This window comes from Corapipo altera, unplaced genomic scaffold, assembly GCF_003945725.1.
Source record: "Corapipo altera isolate COAL_440 unplaced genomic scaffold, ASM394572v1 22b, whole genome shotgun sequence".
Taxonomy (NCBI): domain Eukaryota; kingdom Metazoa; phylum Chordata; class Aves; order Passeriformes; family Pipridae; genus Corapipo; species Corapipo altera.
Window position 1 is genome coordinate 17,007,383 of NW_020884876.1, and position 19,200 is coordinate 17,026,582.

General features: G+C 38.6%; 1 protein-coding gene across 1 annotated transcript; it reads right to left on the bottom strand.

Annotated features, from left to right (window-relative positions):
• Positions 1 to 518: 518 nt before the first annotated feature.
• Positions 519 to 19,137, bottom strand: ETFDH (electron transfer flavoprotein dehydrogenase). Its single transcript, XM_027636346.1, has 13 exons — positions 19,024 to 19,137; positions 16,949 to 17,095; positions 16,319 to 16,548; positions 15,411 to 15,492; positions 15,038 to 15,156; positions 14,649 to 14,726; positions 12,024 to 12,170; positions 10,456 to 10,596; positions 8,688 to 8,831; positions 3,577 to 3,745; positions 1,678 to 1,860; positions 1,160 to 1,381; positions 519 to 859 (listed from the first exon to the last, which is right to left on the bottom strand). The coding sequence occupies exons 1-13, from the start codon at positions 19,055 to 19,057 to the stop codon at positions 696 to 698; spliced, it is 1,860 nt and encodes a 619-aa protein (XP_027492147.1). The 5' UTR covers positions 19,058 to 19,137; the 3' UTR covers positions 519 to 695.
• Positions 19,138 to 19,200: the final 63 nt, after the last annotated feature.

Consider the following 19,200-nt stretch of genomic DNA (forward strand, 5'->3'; position numbering starts at 1 on the left):
GTGGTTGTGTTTTCCCAGCTTAATAGTGCTTCCTAAGAAGCGCTTCACACCAAGACGAGATTTAGGCATTTTCTTAGGAGAGTTTTTATTAGAGAAGGCCTGATTTCTTGTAAGGAATAAAAATGCTAGACATAGAATGAAGGTGCAAGTATTATTTTTTTTAAACCACATTACAGGTTGTATTCCCTATTAACATCAGGAAAAAAAAAATCTAACTGTAAATTTGATGTAAAATGTGTAACACTTAAAAGCAGTGACAATTTTCTAGACTGATGTATTTCCCTGTCTGCAAGGTAGGATTACATATAGTAAATCACTCCAGCTAGAGAGAGAAAAAACTTTTAAGAGTGGGTACTAAATTCTTCCATTGTAAGCACAATTCTGGATATGGCTTGTTATCACTGAACTTCAGCAGTAAATCCAAGATCCCAAGTTCCTTTATCAGTACTAAGATGAACTTAAGTCTTCTGCCTTCCATACAACTCCTGTAAAGAAGTCCTATTTAAATAAGGCTAGGGTTTAATCAGAAGGCACCAATTTTCCATTTAATGCAACAGTCACATGTAAAATCCAGAATGGCATATTAGTCTCAAACTCTTAACATTCAAGTCAGTGCTGTACATAAATTACACTGCAGCATAAAATACTCCAACATATTTGCTGGCGATCAGAAGTCACTGAATATATGTGTCAGTTTACATCCCGTTATAAGCTGGTCCTCCTCCACCTTCAGGCACTACCCAGTTAATGTTCTGACTTGGGTCTTTAATATCACATGTTTTGCAGTGAACGCAGTTCTGAGCATTTATCTGCAGCCTTGATCCTTCTCCTGTTTCCAGAGGAACATACTCATAGACTCCTGCAAAGGACCAAAAGAGCTATCAGTTCACTGAACAGTTTCCCCCTCCATGTATGCTCTACTACTTACCAGCAAGTATAATAAGGGACGGATATTACTACGGGATTCAACTGCCTTCTTCCATGTTTAATAGTTATTTCAGTATGAAAGTACTGTTAACATACTTTACAACCTGCACTTGAACCCCCTTCTAGGAGGAGAATTGGGATAGAATGCTTGAAGTAGTAGGCCACGTGGACTCTTCCTGAAGTACTTAGTCTTTGATCTTGCAAAAACAGCTGAGACATTTTTGTTACCTACCTGCTGGACAAAATCTTTGTTCTGGTCCATCAAATACAGCCAGATTCTTGCTCACAGGGACGCTGTCATCTTTGAGAGTTAAATGTGCAGGTTGGTCATGTTCATGGTTTGTACCACTTAAAGCCACAGATGACAGGAGATCAAAACTGATTTTTCCATCAGGCTTTGGGTATTCAATAGGCGTGCAATCTTTGGCTGGCTTGAGCTGAGCAAAATCTGGTCCTAGATATATTTTTAATAAATAGATTTCATTATAGAATTACTGTAATTTTCAGTTACTCAAGAACAATTTTACTAAGCTATTTTCCCTGTCATCAGAATAAAATACTTCATAAAAGATAGCATAGTTTTTTGTCTCATAAAAAAGGCTGTTACACTAAGCAGTGTTTTAATGTTTTATTTACATTATATGGTAGGTAATATGACAAAGTCTGCTTTAATGCCTTATAATCTATTTCTTTTCTGCACTTCAAGGCCTCACCACTGGACCAGATGTGCATTAGCTTCAGTGAAATTACCTGGATGTTTTAATGTCCATGGTTCCATTCCTCTCAGTAACCAGTAAAATATACCCGTGTAAATCATTCCTCCATACACACCAAGTACAGTATGGCAGGATGGTCGGATGTTTCTAACCGCATACAGCTCTTTCCAGACCCAGGACTTTTTCAGGTTCTCCTCATACTCTTGCACATGAAGTCCTAAGGCAGTACATTACTTGTTAGGTACCTACAGTACATCAAGACTATCCTTGAAATAAAAGAATAAATTCTGAATAAAGGCAACTGCTAGCAGTCAAGTCAGCAAAATGAGAATTTCAGAATCATATTCTAGGAGTATACTAGACAACATGTTTCAGCCTCATGAAGAGACCTGTTTTGTTGGCAGGTGTCTACTGCTCCTTTTAGAAGCCTCTTAAATGAGCCACAAGCAGTACTGAATTACTTCAAACCTCAACAAAATATAATCAGCCAGGTGGCTACATTGGTGCCTCTGTGGAAAAACAGCTCTTGCCCTGAGCACTGACCAGGAGCATTTACCTGTGATCTAAAGCCAGGTTTGCAATTCTAATGTCAGATTCAGTATCTTCTTCCTTAGAAGTTCTGCAACCACAAACATTCCCATTTCAGTAACTATGCCTATGGCCCACTGCATGAACTAGTGCTAGAAAACTTTATTTCTCCCTTTGTAATCAACACATTAATGAGATATATTTGACTACAAACTCTTTGATTGTATTTTTTACAAATACTAGACAGTGGACACTTGACACATCTACTGCAGTGTAGTTAAAAGTCATGTAATTATCTTGGAAAAAATTTTTTCTTTGAATGAAAATTGAGAGCTTCCTCTTCACTATTCTCCATTACTACCGTATAGGAATAAATGTTCTAAATAACCAGTTTTAAGCCTTGTCTATACATGAAAAACATGCTTCAGTCTGTATTTCCCATCTCATATGGCTCTGAAGAAAGCCTGTTATCTCTGCCAAGTGAAGAAAGTATAATATTCCAGTCTTGACAAAAGTGGAAAACAGATATAAAACCTGTCCATAATCAAACAAGACTGGCACGCTACCCATCAAGAATGTTGATAGTTTCAGATGGATTCTAAGCATTTAAACCTGTCTAGCAGAAGTTTTAATTGTTCAGCCATACACCTTCTGTGTATGGCATGTTGCAGCTGAATGAGATGAAAGCTCATGAGGCTTGAATGCATCAGTACAGAGAAGAGATTTCTAATATAATCATCGTGTGGCACCTGGCTATAGTGTCCATCTCCAGAATGACTGAAATTCTAATTCTCTCTCTGTACAGTCTTTGTTAACACATGTAAGGGTACAACCAAGGTTTAAACTAGTCACTACAAGGTGGTCAGGACCAGGTGATTGTTTCAGTGTGCTTGCATTATGTATAATATAAAATGCACAGTCTCAAACTGAGACAACGATAAGATTAAACGACAGGAAAAAAGGACTGAATGAAAAAAGCATCTTAACAACAGTGAAGAGCAAATTTGAAAAATCTCACCTTGTTTTGCTTACATTTAATCTGTTCCTTTTTTTATCTCTCCACAGTCTTTCAGTAACACTTTCTGAATCATAAAGCACTAATTTTTAACATGTTTGTAGGAACAAAATATATTATTCTTATTTACTTATACAGGAAGCATAAGCTTTTCAGGTCGTACTTAGAGGTGTATTTTTGTTCTAGCAAACAGCAGGATAAGTACTTAAGAATAACTGAGCAAAACTGTATTAATTTCTTTCTTTCTTAAATCATTTAACATTATTAATAGTAAATTAACAATAGATATATTTTAAACACACCTATTAGCCACATTGAGTTACTGCTGTTAGCTGTTGGTAGTTCTAATTGAACACAAGGTAATTACAACTCAAAGTACAGTGATCTTACCTATTGTCTTTGATTGGAGATTTTCATTGATTAATTGACTAAAAATTGCTTCTGAAGCCAACATGCCACTTTTCATAGCAGTATGTGTCCCTTTGATCTTAGGAACATTCATGAGTCCAGGACTGCAACCAATTAATAATCCACCTGGGAAGGTGAGTTTGGGTATTGACTAAAAACAGAAAGAAAGGTGGTTTGTTTGTTCTTGTTTTTTAAATTGAAAACAACATTCTAGAAATTAAAATGGCACAAGGCTTGAGTGTCTTTTACATTTTCAGACTTGCATGTGCACTATTTAAACACAGACCAGAGATACTCCACTTCATCAAGGAATTTTAGCATAGTATGCATATAGGAATGCAGGCATTGTACCTGCACTGAGTGTGACAGAATGACATTTTCCTTATATCCTCTCTCCAGTTGCTTTATCTGCAACAAGACTCAGGTAATGTCACCCACTGATACTGTTTTGTCCTTCAAGTGAATTCTTTTTAAAAAAACCCCAAACCAAAGAAACCTCATTTGTTTCCCTGATTTCCACATAGTAAGTTGTACACATCTTACCTCACAGCGCCTTTTTTCCACAAATCTTGTTCTATGAAACCGCATGTTCTTGTTCTATGCCCTGCCTGTCCTCCTCCCCCTTATTTTAGAAGTTGCTCAGCAGCCAACAAATGTATTTTGGTGTAAAATCATCATCTTACTCCCATTCTGTAAGCATAATGTCATTGAGTACAGTCAATTCACAAACCTAAGACAGTCAGACGATTTGCAAATACTGTTACAAAATATTGTTACCCTCATCAATGAGACTAAGATTTTAGACAGGGACCATCTTCAAAATGTGGACTGATAGCAGTATTTTTAGCAGAAAGCAGTGATCAAAGCCTGTCTCAAAACTAAAGGTAAGTTTTGAACACAGCCTTCCTCCAAAGTCTTTAGTACTGAGCAGTGCTTATGAATCTAGCATCCTGCTTTTATTAAAACTGCCTGAAAGAATTAATTTTGTAATGGCCTAAATAACTTGACCCCAAACAAGTAGTTTTATTTCATGAAAAATGTTAAAAAAAATATATCCCTCAGAATTCAAGACAACCCAGAACAAAATTTTGTTTCCTTCTGCTTGTTCTGTTGTTACCTGCTTACTATTCACCTAAGACTGCTAACTTTTAAATAGTCATACAAGAGTCTCTAAAAAAACATTGTACTACACAGCATTTCATTGCTGTAATTGTGTTTTGCACAGTTTGTTTAATCACAGACTTAGTGCTCTGGTTCATAGGAAAGCTATCGTAGGCTGAAAATACAATTACAAATTACAACTTACTTTTCTGGGAGCAGAATTTTTAAGTTCAGCTACATAATAGTATTTCAAAGGGATTAAGTATGTAGGATGTCCTCTCTTTTCACAGAAAACAGCCACTCTGTTCTATCTATTAGGATAAAATAATGCAGCACTGACATAAGCATAGAAAGATTTCTTGACTGACTCTTTGAACTGCATAAAAAGATGGTGATCAAGTACTTTTCTTTTGCAACCACTGTTTCACTTAATATGCACAGTGACCAACATACTGTTAAAGAATAAATGAGATTGAAGATCTGTCATATAACGCAAAAGCTAGCATATATTGCAACTTTTGTTAGGAATTCTCATTATTAGTACTATGGCACTTGGTACCTGTTTCCACAGTCAAATGAAGAAATATATCGTGCCAGTATGGCACAAGCCCTCCCTGCCCCTGAGATACAGACACCAAACAAGGCTGGTTTGGAGGAAGGTGGGGAGACACATGCTCCCTACAGAGTCAGTCCTTCCAGCAGACAGGAAACCTCACGTTCTTCCTCCCCTGAGCTCAGCTCAGGGCTTAAAATCTGTTAAGTGAGTCTAATATTTGACATTTGAATGGGTTATCAATATGAAGGTTTTTTCTCCCCTGATATTCATAACATACACTGCTCAACCAACAGCAACACTTTCTATTTTTTTCACAAATCTCTTAAACCTTTCCAAAGTTTTCGATAAAATGGAGACAAAACAGAGGGTGCATGGGAACTTCTTAAGTGCTTGATTTTGCAATTTTAATAAACGTAAGAAATAGCAGCTATGTAGGTATAGACTACTAAACTCTGTTCCCTACTTCCACATATCCTAAAACACATCCAAGAGCGTGCACTAGCGTGCTCTCGCTCACTCTCTGTTAAAGACTGAAGAACATGGTCGTAAGGTTATCTATAACAGACAAAAAACCCCTGAGATTGATGGCAATTCTAAACACCTATTTGATGCAATACTGTTACCAAATTCAAAAACTGGAGCTACAGGATGACTTACATAAGAAAATATTCCTGGAATACAGTGATGCAAATGAGTCAGACTGCTACAGTTATTAATCGAAACAACACGTGCAAAAGAAGAGCTAATCTTAAAACTCTTTGTAAGTGAATCATCAATAAAGTTTTTTTTTACTGAAGGCATGTATTAAGTCTTTTAAAAACATGACTGCATGATTAACTAGACAAATCTATCTACAGGAAATAAAGAAAAAACCCAAAACACAACAAAACAAAACATGTTTTTATATTAGGAACAACACAAAGCAAGGGACATGTTGGTTTAAGTCCAGCAAAGAAGTCCAAAGAGTAGGCAGAGGTGCACGAGAGCTGTAATCCTACTGACTGTCTAACTTAGCACAAACAATGTCTGTAAGTGACTTAAAAAATACTGTGTTCTTTTAGCCATATGTTTTGAGCAGTATAAGAAGGATGCAACTGAAGTCACAATCTGGCTACTTCACCAAAGCCAGAAATTCAATGATTATCTATGATACAGAAACCAGTGCACAGGGTAGAAAAAGAAGCTCCTCTTGCATAAAAGTGTAGATTAAAACATATTGGTATCTTGTATTGTGTATGTGTTAATAATGGAGGGACAATGGTTTCTGAAATAAACCAGTAATACAGCTGTGTTGCAACGTGGTACGACATATTTCTACTAGAGAGTGCACAAAATCAACCCTCAGATTTACTAAATGTGTATCACATGTAATTAAGAAGTTGCTTCAGGAACCCACATGATCACTAGCATGTATGCACACTGGGGTCAAAGCCTAACTCCACATGACTGTGACAAGAGTTACACTGCTGCTGAAATTCCACTTGTATTGCAAAAACTGCATGAAACTATACTTATACTAAGAAAAAGAGGTTCAAAAAGGAAAGACAAAGTAGAGAGCAGAGCGGAATGGACCCACACACAAGGTGCAGATCATGAACACTCACTTCTAAGCTCCAGGTTGAAAGAAGCATCTAGAATGTGGATCTGGGAGCACGTGACACAGAGCCATGTCCTGTGTTCCAAGATTCCCACATGAAAAGCTAATAGGTTGAAATTTAAAACTGTTAAATATAAACTAGATTATTGTTTTCTGCAAGCTGTTCCAGCCATTTCAACTGACCTTAAGTCTTGATGAATACCTATTTAAAACTGTACCTTTTAGACTCCTTAATGAAACACAATGAACAAAGTATTCCACCTCCCAAGAAAGCAGAAATTCAAAATTGTCCATGAAAGATACTCACTCAAGGTATCTGTACTTGAGGAGTTAAAAGATTCACCTCACTAACTACATTACAATTTCAGCACCATCAGTGACTTAAGGGTCAAGCACTGCAAAGAAGTTCCCTCTGCTGTGATAAGTAATAGGGAAGACATTGCCTCCCCAAACCCACAAGAACAAGAGATGAGTGGTGCTACCCTGTCTTCCCCGAGGTTTCAGGCACAACAGAAGATTGGCTGTACTGTCTTTGCTGCTGAACACACTTGACTGCAATATAAATTCCACTTCACTGACTGCTCATGGCTTGGACTAGCAGACTCTTTGCTGGGTAAAAAATTTTCTGGATGGCCAGGCCCAAGAGTGGTGGTGAATGGAGTTAAATCCAGCTGATGGCTGGTCACTAGTGGGGTTCCCCAGGGCTCAGTTCTGGGGCCAGCCCTGTTTAATACCTTTATCAATGACCTGGATGAGGGGATTGAGTGCTCCCTCAGTCAGTTCTCAGATGACACCAAATTGAGTGGGAGCGTTGATCTGCTGGAGGGCAGGAGGGCTCTGCAGAGGGACTGGGACAGGCTGGATTGATGGACTGAGGCCACCCGCATTGAGAACCAACAAGGCCAAGTGCTGGATCCTATCCTTGGTTTAAAATAACCCCATGCAGTACCTCAGGCTTGGGGCAGAGTGGCTGGAAAACTGCCCAGCAGAAAAGGACCTGAAGGTGCTGGACGACAATGGCTGACCATGAGCCAGCAGTGTGACCAGGTGGCCAAGAAGTTCAATGTCATCCTGGCCCTTATCAGAAATAGTGTGGCCAGCAGGACCAGGGAAGTTATCCTTCCCCTGTACCTGACACTGGTGAGGCTGCACCTCAAGTACTGTGTCCAGTTCTGGGCCCCTCACTACAAGAAAGACATTGAGGTGCTGGAGCGTGTCCAGAGAAGGGCAACAAAGCTGGTGAAGGGTCTGGAGAGTAAGTCCTCTGAGGAGCAGCTGAGGAAGCTGGAATTGTTTAGCCTGGAAAAATGGAGGCTCAGTGGGGACCTTATTGCTCTCTACAGCTACCTGAAAGGAGGTTGTAGCCAGGTGGGGGTTGTGCTCTTCTCCCAGGTAACAAGTGACAGGATGAGATGAAATGACCTCAAGTTGTGCCAGGGGAGGTCTTGGGAAAACTTCTTCACAGGCAAGATTGTCAAGCGCTGGCACAGGCTGTCCAGGGAAGCGGTTAACATCCCTGGTCACACATAAAAGGTATGTAAATGTGGCACTTGGAGACTTGGCAGTACTGGGTTAATGGTTGGACTTGATTATGTAAATAGTCTTTTCCAACCTAAATGATTTTATGATTCTGTGTTTCACTTATAAAGTAAATGACTATGTCAGATGATTTTCAGTATGACAGAGCCCAAGTCTAGCAAATCTCAGCAGCCAGCACCCAACAAGATAACAAGGCTTTTCTGTCCAGAAAAACTTTTGGCACAGCATGGAACCCAAATCTACAGCACTAAATACATGGCTATAGAGAACTCAAAGTTTAAAAGCTCATGAAAATATTACCTGGAAACCACCTTCATTTAGTGCTCTGGCACCATAGGCAATCCTTGTTCCACCCTCCAAAGTAGGCTGTACACTAGGATGGTGCTTCCACCTCTGAAATTCCCTAAATGGATTCAAATAGGGATTTTGATAATCTAAACCAACCTTAAAAGAAAAAGGAAAAAGTGCAACATTAATGAAAAATAAATATCAAACTTAAAGAAGAACAATTGCATATTACCATGTCAAGTCTTTATTTTATATTAAACCAATCTCAGAATCTTCCTATTTAAAGAAAATGCTGCCAGAAATACATTCTACTAACAATACAGCAGAAGCAGATCTGAAAATTTGCTGCTCTCAGCTCCATCTAGAAATAAAAAACTTAATTGCATTGTAGCCACCTTTCACCTGTCTTTGAAATAAAACAAATTAAATTAAGCATGGTTTAGTAGGTGGGATAAGCAAGAAAACTTGTTTTAAATTTGTGTTTCATACCTCTGCCCTAAAAAAGATGGAAGGAGAGGTAAACAATTCTTTTTGATCATTATGTCCTTGTGCTCATTTGTTTTAAACAGTTCTTCACACTGTTTAGTAGTCAATTATAATTTCCAATTAGGTAAGCCATAGTAATAAAGCATAGGGGAGCAATGATGAAAGCAGAAAATTGGAGAAAAAAGACTTTGTCATCTGGCTGGATGCCAGGATTCTTATCCTATGCATTTGAGAATTTGCCCAGATATACTCTGCATTTCCCATTTTTAATATACTCTTAAAAGGACTTCTGTTGTCGAATTTTTCTCTTGTGAGGTTCCAGTGAGCTTTACTTGAGACAAGTAAAAAAATACATAATGATACATTTAATTATATATATATATATCTATCTCACAATTCAGCAACAAACAGGACTTTTTTTCAATATTTTTTACAAAACGGTTAGACAAAAATACTGTTTTCACCCCACAAACACTCTGGAATCCTTCTGAAAGGATTTTAAGGTCTCTCTTAAGAGACCAAAGTGTCAGCTCAGTCCCATGCTGCTAAAAGTCCATTTTGAGTGCTTGACTCTTAAAATGTCTGTGTGTGAAGCACATGCACAAGATAAATAGTGAATGTTTCTTTTAGGACTGCAGGTGATAAATATTTCCCACCACTGCTCCTTGCAGCAGTTAGCTTGCCAGAATGACACCAGCCTGTCTCTAGTGATCTCAGTACTTCTGATAGAGGCAATAAGAAGGAAGAAGCTGCCTGCCCAATTCAGAAAGACAGTTTAACTGCAGAAGGCAAGGCCAACGGGGATAAGAATAATACGAACAAAGTGAAGAGCTCAGAAATGGAAGTGATGCTGCTTGTGGAGCTGCAGAGTGCTTCTACTTTATATACTTCTCTCATAAAGTGGAGTTGCACCTGAGGCTGACACATGAATTAGGAAATGGAATTGTATGAAGTGCACGTGATTTAGAGATCGTCTAACTTCCAAAAATTTTGTGAGCACAACTTTGATTAGTCATTTGGTTTTGGCTTTACAAAAATTTACTTGGTTTGCAAAAAAAAAATTATTCATAAGTTTTCTAGTTGGTCTTAATAAAAGACACCAGATTAAAGACAAATTAATATGACAAATAAACCTTCCCTAATATGAGTATAAGTGTATTTAAGATTGAGAAAATACTAAATTAGCTCTGTTGCTATTCTTGTGTTTTCATTTTTACATGAAAACAGAGAAAAGAAACTTCACAAAAATGAAGATCAAACAACAAGCAAGCATGAAAAACCTAACTTCACTTACCACAAATCCAAGAGCAACTAAAGGTTCACCCTCATTTAAGTGATAAAGAAAGGATCCTCCATATGTATGTCTGTCTAAAGGCCAGCCTACAGTATGTTCTACTCTTCCTGGTTTCCATTTCTTTTCATCAATAGTCCATAACTGAAATAAAGATGACCAAAAAATTACTTTAGATTGCAAAGTAATGGCCTTTCAATAATATAATAAATGACAAACACACGATTAAATATAGAATAAAATTATTTACTGCTATAACCAATAATATAAATAAATGCATACAGCAAAATACCAAGTCATAAATATACCTTTTTAGATTACGATTTAAGATTTTCCCAATACCTCTTTTGAACTGTTGCATATTAGAAAATGTGACATACTCCAGTACTACACCCAAAATTTTCACTCAACCACAAGATGCCTTTTACTACTGACTTTGACAGATCCTTATGCTACATAAAGCAATGCTTACATTGACTTTTTTTTCTTTAAAAATGTTGTGGTTTTGTATGATTGTATGAATTATCTTGCAAGTTTTTCAAGGTCATGCTTAACAATATGCCTGAGTTGATCTAAATATTTTCTGTCAAACAAATTGTCCTCTCTCTGCTCTCTCCTACACATCTCCAGTGCTCCACTGACCCATGGTGAACTCACAGAAGCATTTTCATGTTTCCATTCGTGAGTCAATTTTCTGCTCATTTCACAAAATGTCTCTTCACCATGGAGTTCTGTGCCAGGCACAGTCTAATGGCAGAAGGGCAGCTGAGCACCATAAGATCAGCTCAAGCATGGAGGATGCACCTATGTTAATGCTGCAGTTTAGATTAAGGAGCACATTTTGGAGTGGGACTTCTGTTTCCTCCCACTTACTGCACTTTTGTTCACATTGTAGAGCAGCCATGGAAGGCATGAACTGGATTCCTTTCACATGGAACTAAATTGTATGACAGGGTCCCAAAAGCCCATCTAGAGTATTCCAGTCAAGAAAGGGTACTCATACTCAGTCCATGGGACAAGATCACAGCTAGTCCAAAGTAAAAATAAACCTGAGATGTGCATAGTACAGATGTCAGCTCATCAACTATTTCACTTTACAGATCCATTCCTATTGGACTGCTCCATTTGCTAAAGCAGTCTCATATGGAAGAAAGAGAACTCCACAGGAAAACCCTACTTTAAGGACAACTTCAGTATTAAAAACTGTAACTAAGATTATGTCATACATTTACAGAGTGGTTATTCTCTACAGAAGCATAAACCAATTATTTAACAAACATTTTGTAGCTGTAAGCACATACTTAAAGTAATAAAAAATATGTTACAGTCAAACTCTGAACATATTCTGCAATAATACAGCTGTTTTTCATGAGTGATATTTCCAGTGTATAGAATATTTTCAAAAGGAAACCTCATCCCTATCCTAATTTTATAAGCCCAAGAAAAGGATTTTTTTTTGAAAGAAAAATCTTTAATTCTTATGTCTTACACAAATTAGCTTGAAAGCGAACAGAAGCTACCTTAAATCTTCACAGTATTTTCCTTATTTGTTAAAATTGTGCAAGTGATACCTCTTTCAGTCCAATGCCATAGCTCTGGGGTTGACATTTTTCCCTTAGATTGTATTTTTTGTACATCTGTTTGGCTAGATGTCCATGACAACCTTCAGCAAAGACTGTGACTTTAGCATGGAGTTCCAAGCCTCTTTCAAAGGTAGCCTGCAAAAAGTACAGCATTTCATCAGCAGTTACATCAGTGCCACATCAAATTCAGAGCAAGAAAATGGAGAGCAATGAAGTGATTTTATACTACTTCATGGCATAGCTCTGAACCTACAAACCATTGCAAATCACGGCTCTAGTCCAGCTGTTTTTTCCACCTAATGACGATGCACTCCTGGCAAGTCATGCAAGAGACTGCAGTAAAGCAGCACTGCAGTGAATAGCCATTAGTCACTGAAAAAGAGAATCTTTTCCAGATTGGAGGATACTTATATTACATCTGCTCGTTCATAGGGTGCAAAGGAACCCTGGGAACAAACAAACTTTTCCCATAACTTCACACTTTAATTTTTGCTTATAAAGTCACATTACAATAAAACACTGTGTGTGTCCCCACACATATGACAGAGACTAGACAGAACTTCCACATCTGAAAAATCTGCATTGCCCCTGCTCCCAAAAGGACCCACTACCTGAGAATAAAGTTACTATGATATTACTTCAGTCTTGCATGTTAAAACATACAGTAAAACTAAACTAATATTAAATATAATTAAAAAAAAATTCTTATTAAAAATTCCAACAATGAGATTGAGAATAAGATAAGGGAATACCACTGTATGAGTATACCATCTGCATCTGTGAGCACGCTGGACAAGAATACAGATTATACTTGCAATGTAAGGAGACAAGACTGTAAATGTACATAACCTCTTTATACAAATTTTTTATGAAGAAAAAAGCTTGATTTCAGTCAGAAAGTTTAATGTTAAAAAATACAGTGAAAAGAGTTCTGGACAAAGATATCCAGCAGTACCCCACAGAACCGTCTAAACCATCTCAAGGTAAGACAGCATAGGTCCAGGAGAAGCTTACTGCTTGGTTTTGAGTTGTCTCTCACTTGCTTGTAACTTACTGGTTGGAAACCTCTGAAGAAGACTAGCAAATAAAAATCTTCCCTCTAGTTGGGAATTACCTTTAAACACGAGTCACAAGATTTTGCCAAATTTTTTGTATTCTTTGAACCTGAACATGAATTAATCTTACAAAATACTAGGAGAACTACAGAGGCTTACCACTTGATCTAAAGATTAAAAATATATACTGTCCACTTTAAAGCAGATTTACATAAAATAAATCAACTACAAATGTCGACATTGTAAATATCAGAAACTAATGAATTTGAAATGTTACAGTAATGTGACAGAGTTGTATTTCACAATTAACGTCCTTCTCCAGTATCTACATAAGAATCAATGAGTAACTTTTTACAATGAATGTTTTCCCACTGTAATTTTTGTTTGGTTGGTGCTGACTGCAAGGTGGAACTCTATTCATTAACCATGGTCTATTTGATTAGGCTCTCTATAAACCCACTGAAGATACTCTTGCCTTGAAGGTTACAAAACGTTGAAAAAATATAACTAAAATCGTTCCTTCTCATTTTAAAACAAACTCAAACTCCCAAAAAATCTTTATTCCCGCAGTAAGCTGTACGCTTTACTTGCGCCTCCTACTGGAAAAAATGTGCACTGGAAAATAAGAGTATGTCTGTTCCCTACAGCAGATGGACAATATTACACCGGAAAAATAACTTACTTTTCCCTGTCACCACTTCCTCCTCCCTTGGCTATATTCTCTCAAAACAAGAATGAGTCTTTTCTTCTCATGCCCTGAATTAAATGGAAAAATAGCCCACACTTTATGTGAATGTGAATAAAACTCTTTGAAATTCATGTAACTAGACAGAAACCTTGTAAAAGAAGGTAAATCTTAAGAAAAAACTTGTACTCCTAATTTCTGCAGTCAAATAACTTTATGTGAAAGTTGTTCTGACTTATTCTGATGTGACAAATTCTCCCTACATATTACACAGGGGAGCAACACACTTTGGGCACGTCCTGGATTCCACTAAAAAAAAATTAAAACCAAAATCAATCCAAATCTGATACTTAGGGCAGGGAGTCACCTTCTGGATGCAGAAACATGAACTAGTAAAAAGGTACAAAGATTCAATGTGCACCTTCCCCTAACAAGGTAGACAGACTGTCAACAAATACGACTGCAGTTGTAAATATCAAAGAAACCAAGCCAGCGAGAAGCACACTCTCTTACACATTGCTAGTTACCAGCTGGACTACAGCTTTCTATTTCACCTTTGCACCTTTTTTTTAGGAGTTCCTGGAGTTCTTTCCTTTTGTTTCCTGATTTCACACATGCCAAAACACCCTTACAGTATTTCCTTCAAGTCACCCTTTCTGCAAAAGCTTCTTCTACTAATTTCAGAAGAATTTTACAACATTCCGAAACCAGAACTTTCACAAGTAATCAATTCAGTCAAATACAGAGAGAGAAGACAGGTACCGAGTTTTACACTTTTTCTTATACTGGACCAAGACTACTGATGGCAGTACAAGCAGATATATCACAATTTCCATAATTAAACCCCTAGGTATGGGGAAGATAGATACTCACTTTAGGTGCTCCATCCTTCTGAATGCCTACATCATTAGTTGCTATCCCTTTCACGCTACCATCTTCATGGAAAAGAACCTTTGGAAATATTTAAACAAACAAACAAAAACCATTTTAATGATCCGCCATTTTAATCCATTCATTAAAAGTTCTAATGTAGAACTTCTAAGCACTCTGACTTTAATGGTCAAACATGAAGATTATGTATTTATTCATAAATCACCCACTTGCACTTTGCTGGATCTGAACCAGGGAATTTAGACAGTGAAACATGGTTTTCACAATATATATCTGGTAAAAGGAATGTTGTGCATGTACAAATGATTGTGACTGCTCTGAAGGGGGTTTCAAAGCCACTTTTCATATACGCACACTGATGTCATGAGTACCTCAGCTGCTGCATAGCCTGGATATATCTCAACACCCAAAGCTTCTGCTTGTTCACCTAGCCAACTCACAAAGTGGCCCAGACGTACTATGTAATTTCCATGATTAACCATCGGAAGTCCTAGGCAAAAAAAGACACACACACATAAAACATAGGACACTAGGCAAAATAACTGATGCTGTATACATCAGATGTCACATCTTCTACAGCTACTATCTTCCAAGTAATGTCATGTGTTATCACAGCCATCATCTACATAGACTGTAACCCTGAAAGCTATTACATTCTACATACACTTTCTGTACTATTGATTCATGGAAAAGTTGAAAAAGACATGGAGAAAGCTGACTCTTTACTCCCTTGCTAAACTTTACCCGGAAGAATTGGCACCGGAATTCTAGATGTCTCTGTTAAAATTCCAAACTTGTCTTCAGTTACAGGGGTTTTAAGTGGAGCCTACAAAAAAATGAAACAGAAAAAGAAGAGAGTTATGTTTTTCTAGCCAATTCCACAAAAACAACAACAAACAAAATCAAACAATCGAACTGGCAGACAAGTACAGGTTAAGTACAGTACTTCTATAGGAAGGTACCACAAGAGAGAAGACAAAGTACTTAATGAGGCAGTCATCAGGAAAGAATCAACACTCAATATTCTAGACCTCTCTAAAGAACACGGCTCAACTTGCATATTTACCACAGTAAGACAAAACAACTAGTTGATGTCTAACTTCTTGCAGCTCCCAGGTGATAGCAGGCAGTTGGCTGCAACTCAGATGGCTGTTCTGGTAGAGACGGCAGCTTATTTTCTGCTATCCTCCCTCCTAAAATCATCTTAGGCCTTCATTACACCACAGTGTCTGCACAGAAGTCAGTGTACTGTGTGCCATTTCCATGAAGAACTATTGTACAGAAGTAACAAGTCTGTCACTGGTAAGAACCACACATACTCCTGCTTGTGCAGAGCAGCTGGATTCTGCTCAAAGGCAGAAAGTGCAGGTCACCCCAGGATGCACAAGACATATCGTATACATGCAGTAAGACTACTAGAGAAAAGAGCAAAAGCCACAGCATATCTGTATAGACATAAAACTTCTAGCATTGTCAAACTAGAGGAAACAGACTAAAATGAAGGCAGCAGTTTTTTGTTTTGTTAGATCAATGTATTTTATAATGGCACTAATTACTAATGGTACCAGGTACTAAGTCATACCAGAATGAGTCAGGTATGAAGTTCATTACAAGCTAGAAATTAATTTCAGTGTTTATGTGCTCATACATACCCCTCGCTCCTTCCAGTCTGGAAAGAGTTCTTCTAAGGACCTTGGCTCAAGACAGGCACCAGACAACGTATGGGCACCAATCTGAGAAGCCTTTTCCACCAGACAAACACGTATTTCTTTGCTATGCTCAGCAGCCAACTGTTTGAGTCGAATAGCTGCAGAAAGGCCAGCAGGGCCTCCTCCAACAATGACAACATCAGCTTCCTCTGCAAATCTTTCCATGTTTACCCCTTCAATAGAAAAGAAATGATAATAACATAAACCAATCTCCAATTACTTCCAACTTCTCTCACACTAAATCTAAACTCTCATGGTAAGAACAACGGAAAAAAACCTAGCAGATACATACTGAACAGAATTAAATCTTCTGATAATCACTAAATCAAAAGCTGCTTGTATATTTTAAGAAAACAAGCATAAAGTTTAATCTGATCCTGTTTTATAGCACTAAGGACACCAATTTTGAGATAGCAACCAAAAATTTCATTTGAAATATCAGTGCTGTATTTAAGAGTACAGAATTTCCATAAAAAGAAAAAAACAGCAACACATTTCAGTGCCTTTAAAACTGAGCAATAATAATAATAATAATAATAATGAAGCTTTTAAAGAACGCAATTTTTCACTTACCTTCCCATCGTTTGTCTTTGTCCCGAGGATGAATTGTGTAGTGCGTAGTTATGCGAGGCACAGAGGCAGTAGATGCACATCTTGAGACACGTGGTGATGGAAGGCAGTCTTTCTTTATCAGCTTAAGAGCACGAAAGCACTGATGTGCTGCAAAACCAAGGAACAAATTTGTCAAATCATTTTTTCCAAATTTTTAAAATTTTCAGGGACGCAAGTGGCACAACAAATATGACAGCTTCCCCTTCCCAAAGACTACCAGGTGATACGAAGATGAGGAACCATAAACATGGATTTTTTAATTTTCAAATTAGGAGTATGCTGTATAATTTTATATTGGGGGAAAAAATAATTAAAGAGCTTCCCCTTTAAGCATTCTTCACATAGTATCACTCAATACACTGGCCGGCCATACACAGCTGATATAGGACAACACGTGTGTACAAAGGTGAAACACATACATTTTAATTTCCTATTTAATTTTGAACTTCAAAAGATTTCTTTCAGACTTCATCAAAAGTGACCAAACAACTGTAGAGACAGGACACGAAAGTTCAGCTCTTCTGACATCTCAACACATGTTGAGACACACAGTCTGGGCTACTAGTACAAGACAGTTCATCTAAAGTAAATGTCATGTTCTACAATAAAAGCACAGACTTAAACCCAAGTACGCTTTAGCCAAAATTAGGAACAGCAGATACAAGTAATCTTTACCTTTGCTGCAGAAACATTAATTGTTGCAAGAACAAATTAGAATTTCTTTGTAAGAAAACAGACCAAATTAAAGCTTCAAATTATCAAAAGAGGACTCTGTTAAGAGGATTATTACATGTTGTAATTTTCCTCTTTCACGAAAAAAAAATATATCTGTGTGATATGTAGTTAAAAAAGCCTAGTATGGTTAGTATGAAACCTAGTTATAGTTAAAAGGTCTGTGCACTAATGCACCTTGACAGATCATTCTCCTTCCTTTAAGAATCCTCTTTCTCTATTTTCAGAGGTGAAGAAGAATATCACATTTAAAGTAGAGTATTTCTGCAAAACTACACAAGTAAAATGTACATTCTATGACATAAATATTTTATTGAGAATGGTGATTGGCAAGGCCAACATAAACATCCCGTGATATAACTGCCCAGTGACAGTCAGCATACAGGTCTCCATATGCGAAGTAGGAGGTATTATCCATGTTGGTTTCTGAAGTGATTCTGTAACCAACATAACATAAAAGCTATCTGTTCTTATTTATCCTTTACCTCCAACCAAGCAGGATCTGAGAACAAGTATTTTATAAGCATGATAACAACTACACATATACATTAAACCGTGAAACTTAAACTTAACTTTTGAGATATTTTTATTTGAGCAGAACTGATGCTACTAAGAATCACATAGTATATTAAAAAAAAATCACTTATTCCACACATATGCAAAAGAAGGGAAACCCGGCTCAGAACATGTCTGATAATTACAAAGATAGGTTCAAACGCTGAACGGGCAGATTCTTCCCCCGTGAGAGACCTGAGCCTGCGCCACAGCGCTACTAGGAGCTCCCGGCCTTGGAACGTGATGGGAAATGCCTGCACGAGCCAAGCGATCCCCAAGGAAAAACTCTGCTCTTCCACAGCTCTTTAACAGCACCTGTCGGGATGCCGTCTCCACAACTCTTTCCTCAGTAAGGGCATGCGTTCCATTCCTTTACTTTACCCTTTAAAAGAGTTTAACACCCAGTACCGCTCAAAAAAAAAAAATCCGCAGATCGCTTCACGCACCGCGTTGCAGGTAAATAAAACACGCCACTACCGCACAGCCCTGTCCTCTCCGCCCCGGGAGCGTCTGTGGAAGGACAGAGGCCCCAGGTAGAGCGACCCCGGGGGCCCCGCGCCCGCCGGCCCCGCTCCAGCCCCGCGTCCGCCTGGACACCCGGGTGAGACCCGCCGCGACCTTTGCCCTCCTCGGCGCCGCGCCAGCCACTGGCCCCACCCGCCCCGCCGGGCGGTCACCCCAGCCCAGCCCCAGCCCCAGCCCCAGCCCAGCCCCGGCCCCCGGGCGTCCAGCCGTCCCCGGCGCGTTACCTCGGCCGGCGGACGGGCAGCCATAGAGCAGCATCGCAGCGAACCCGGGCTCCCTCCGCCTCCCGCGACCGCCCTGCGCGCACCCCGCGCCGGCCTCCGCCCTGCTGCGCCTGCGCGCCTGGCCGCGGCCCCGCCCCCTCCTGCCGAGGGACTACGGCTCCCAGGGCTCCTAGGGCG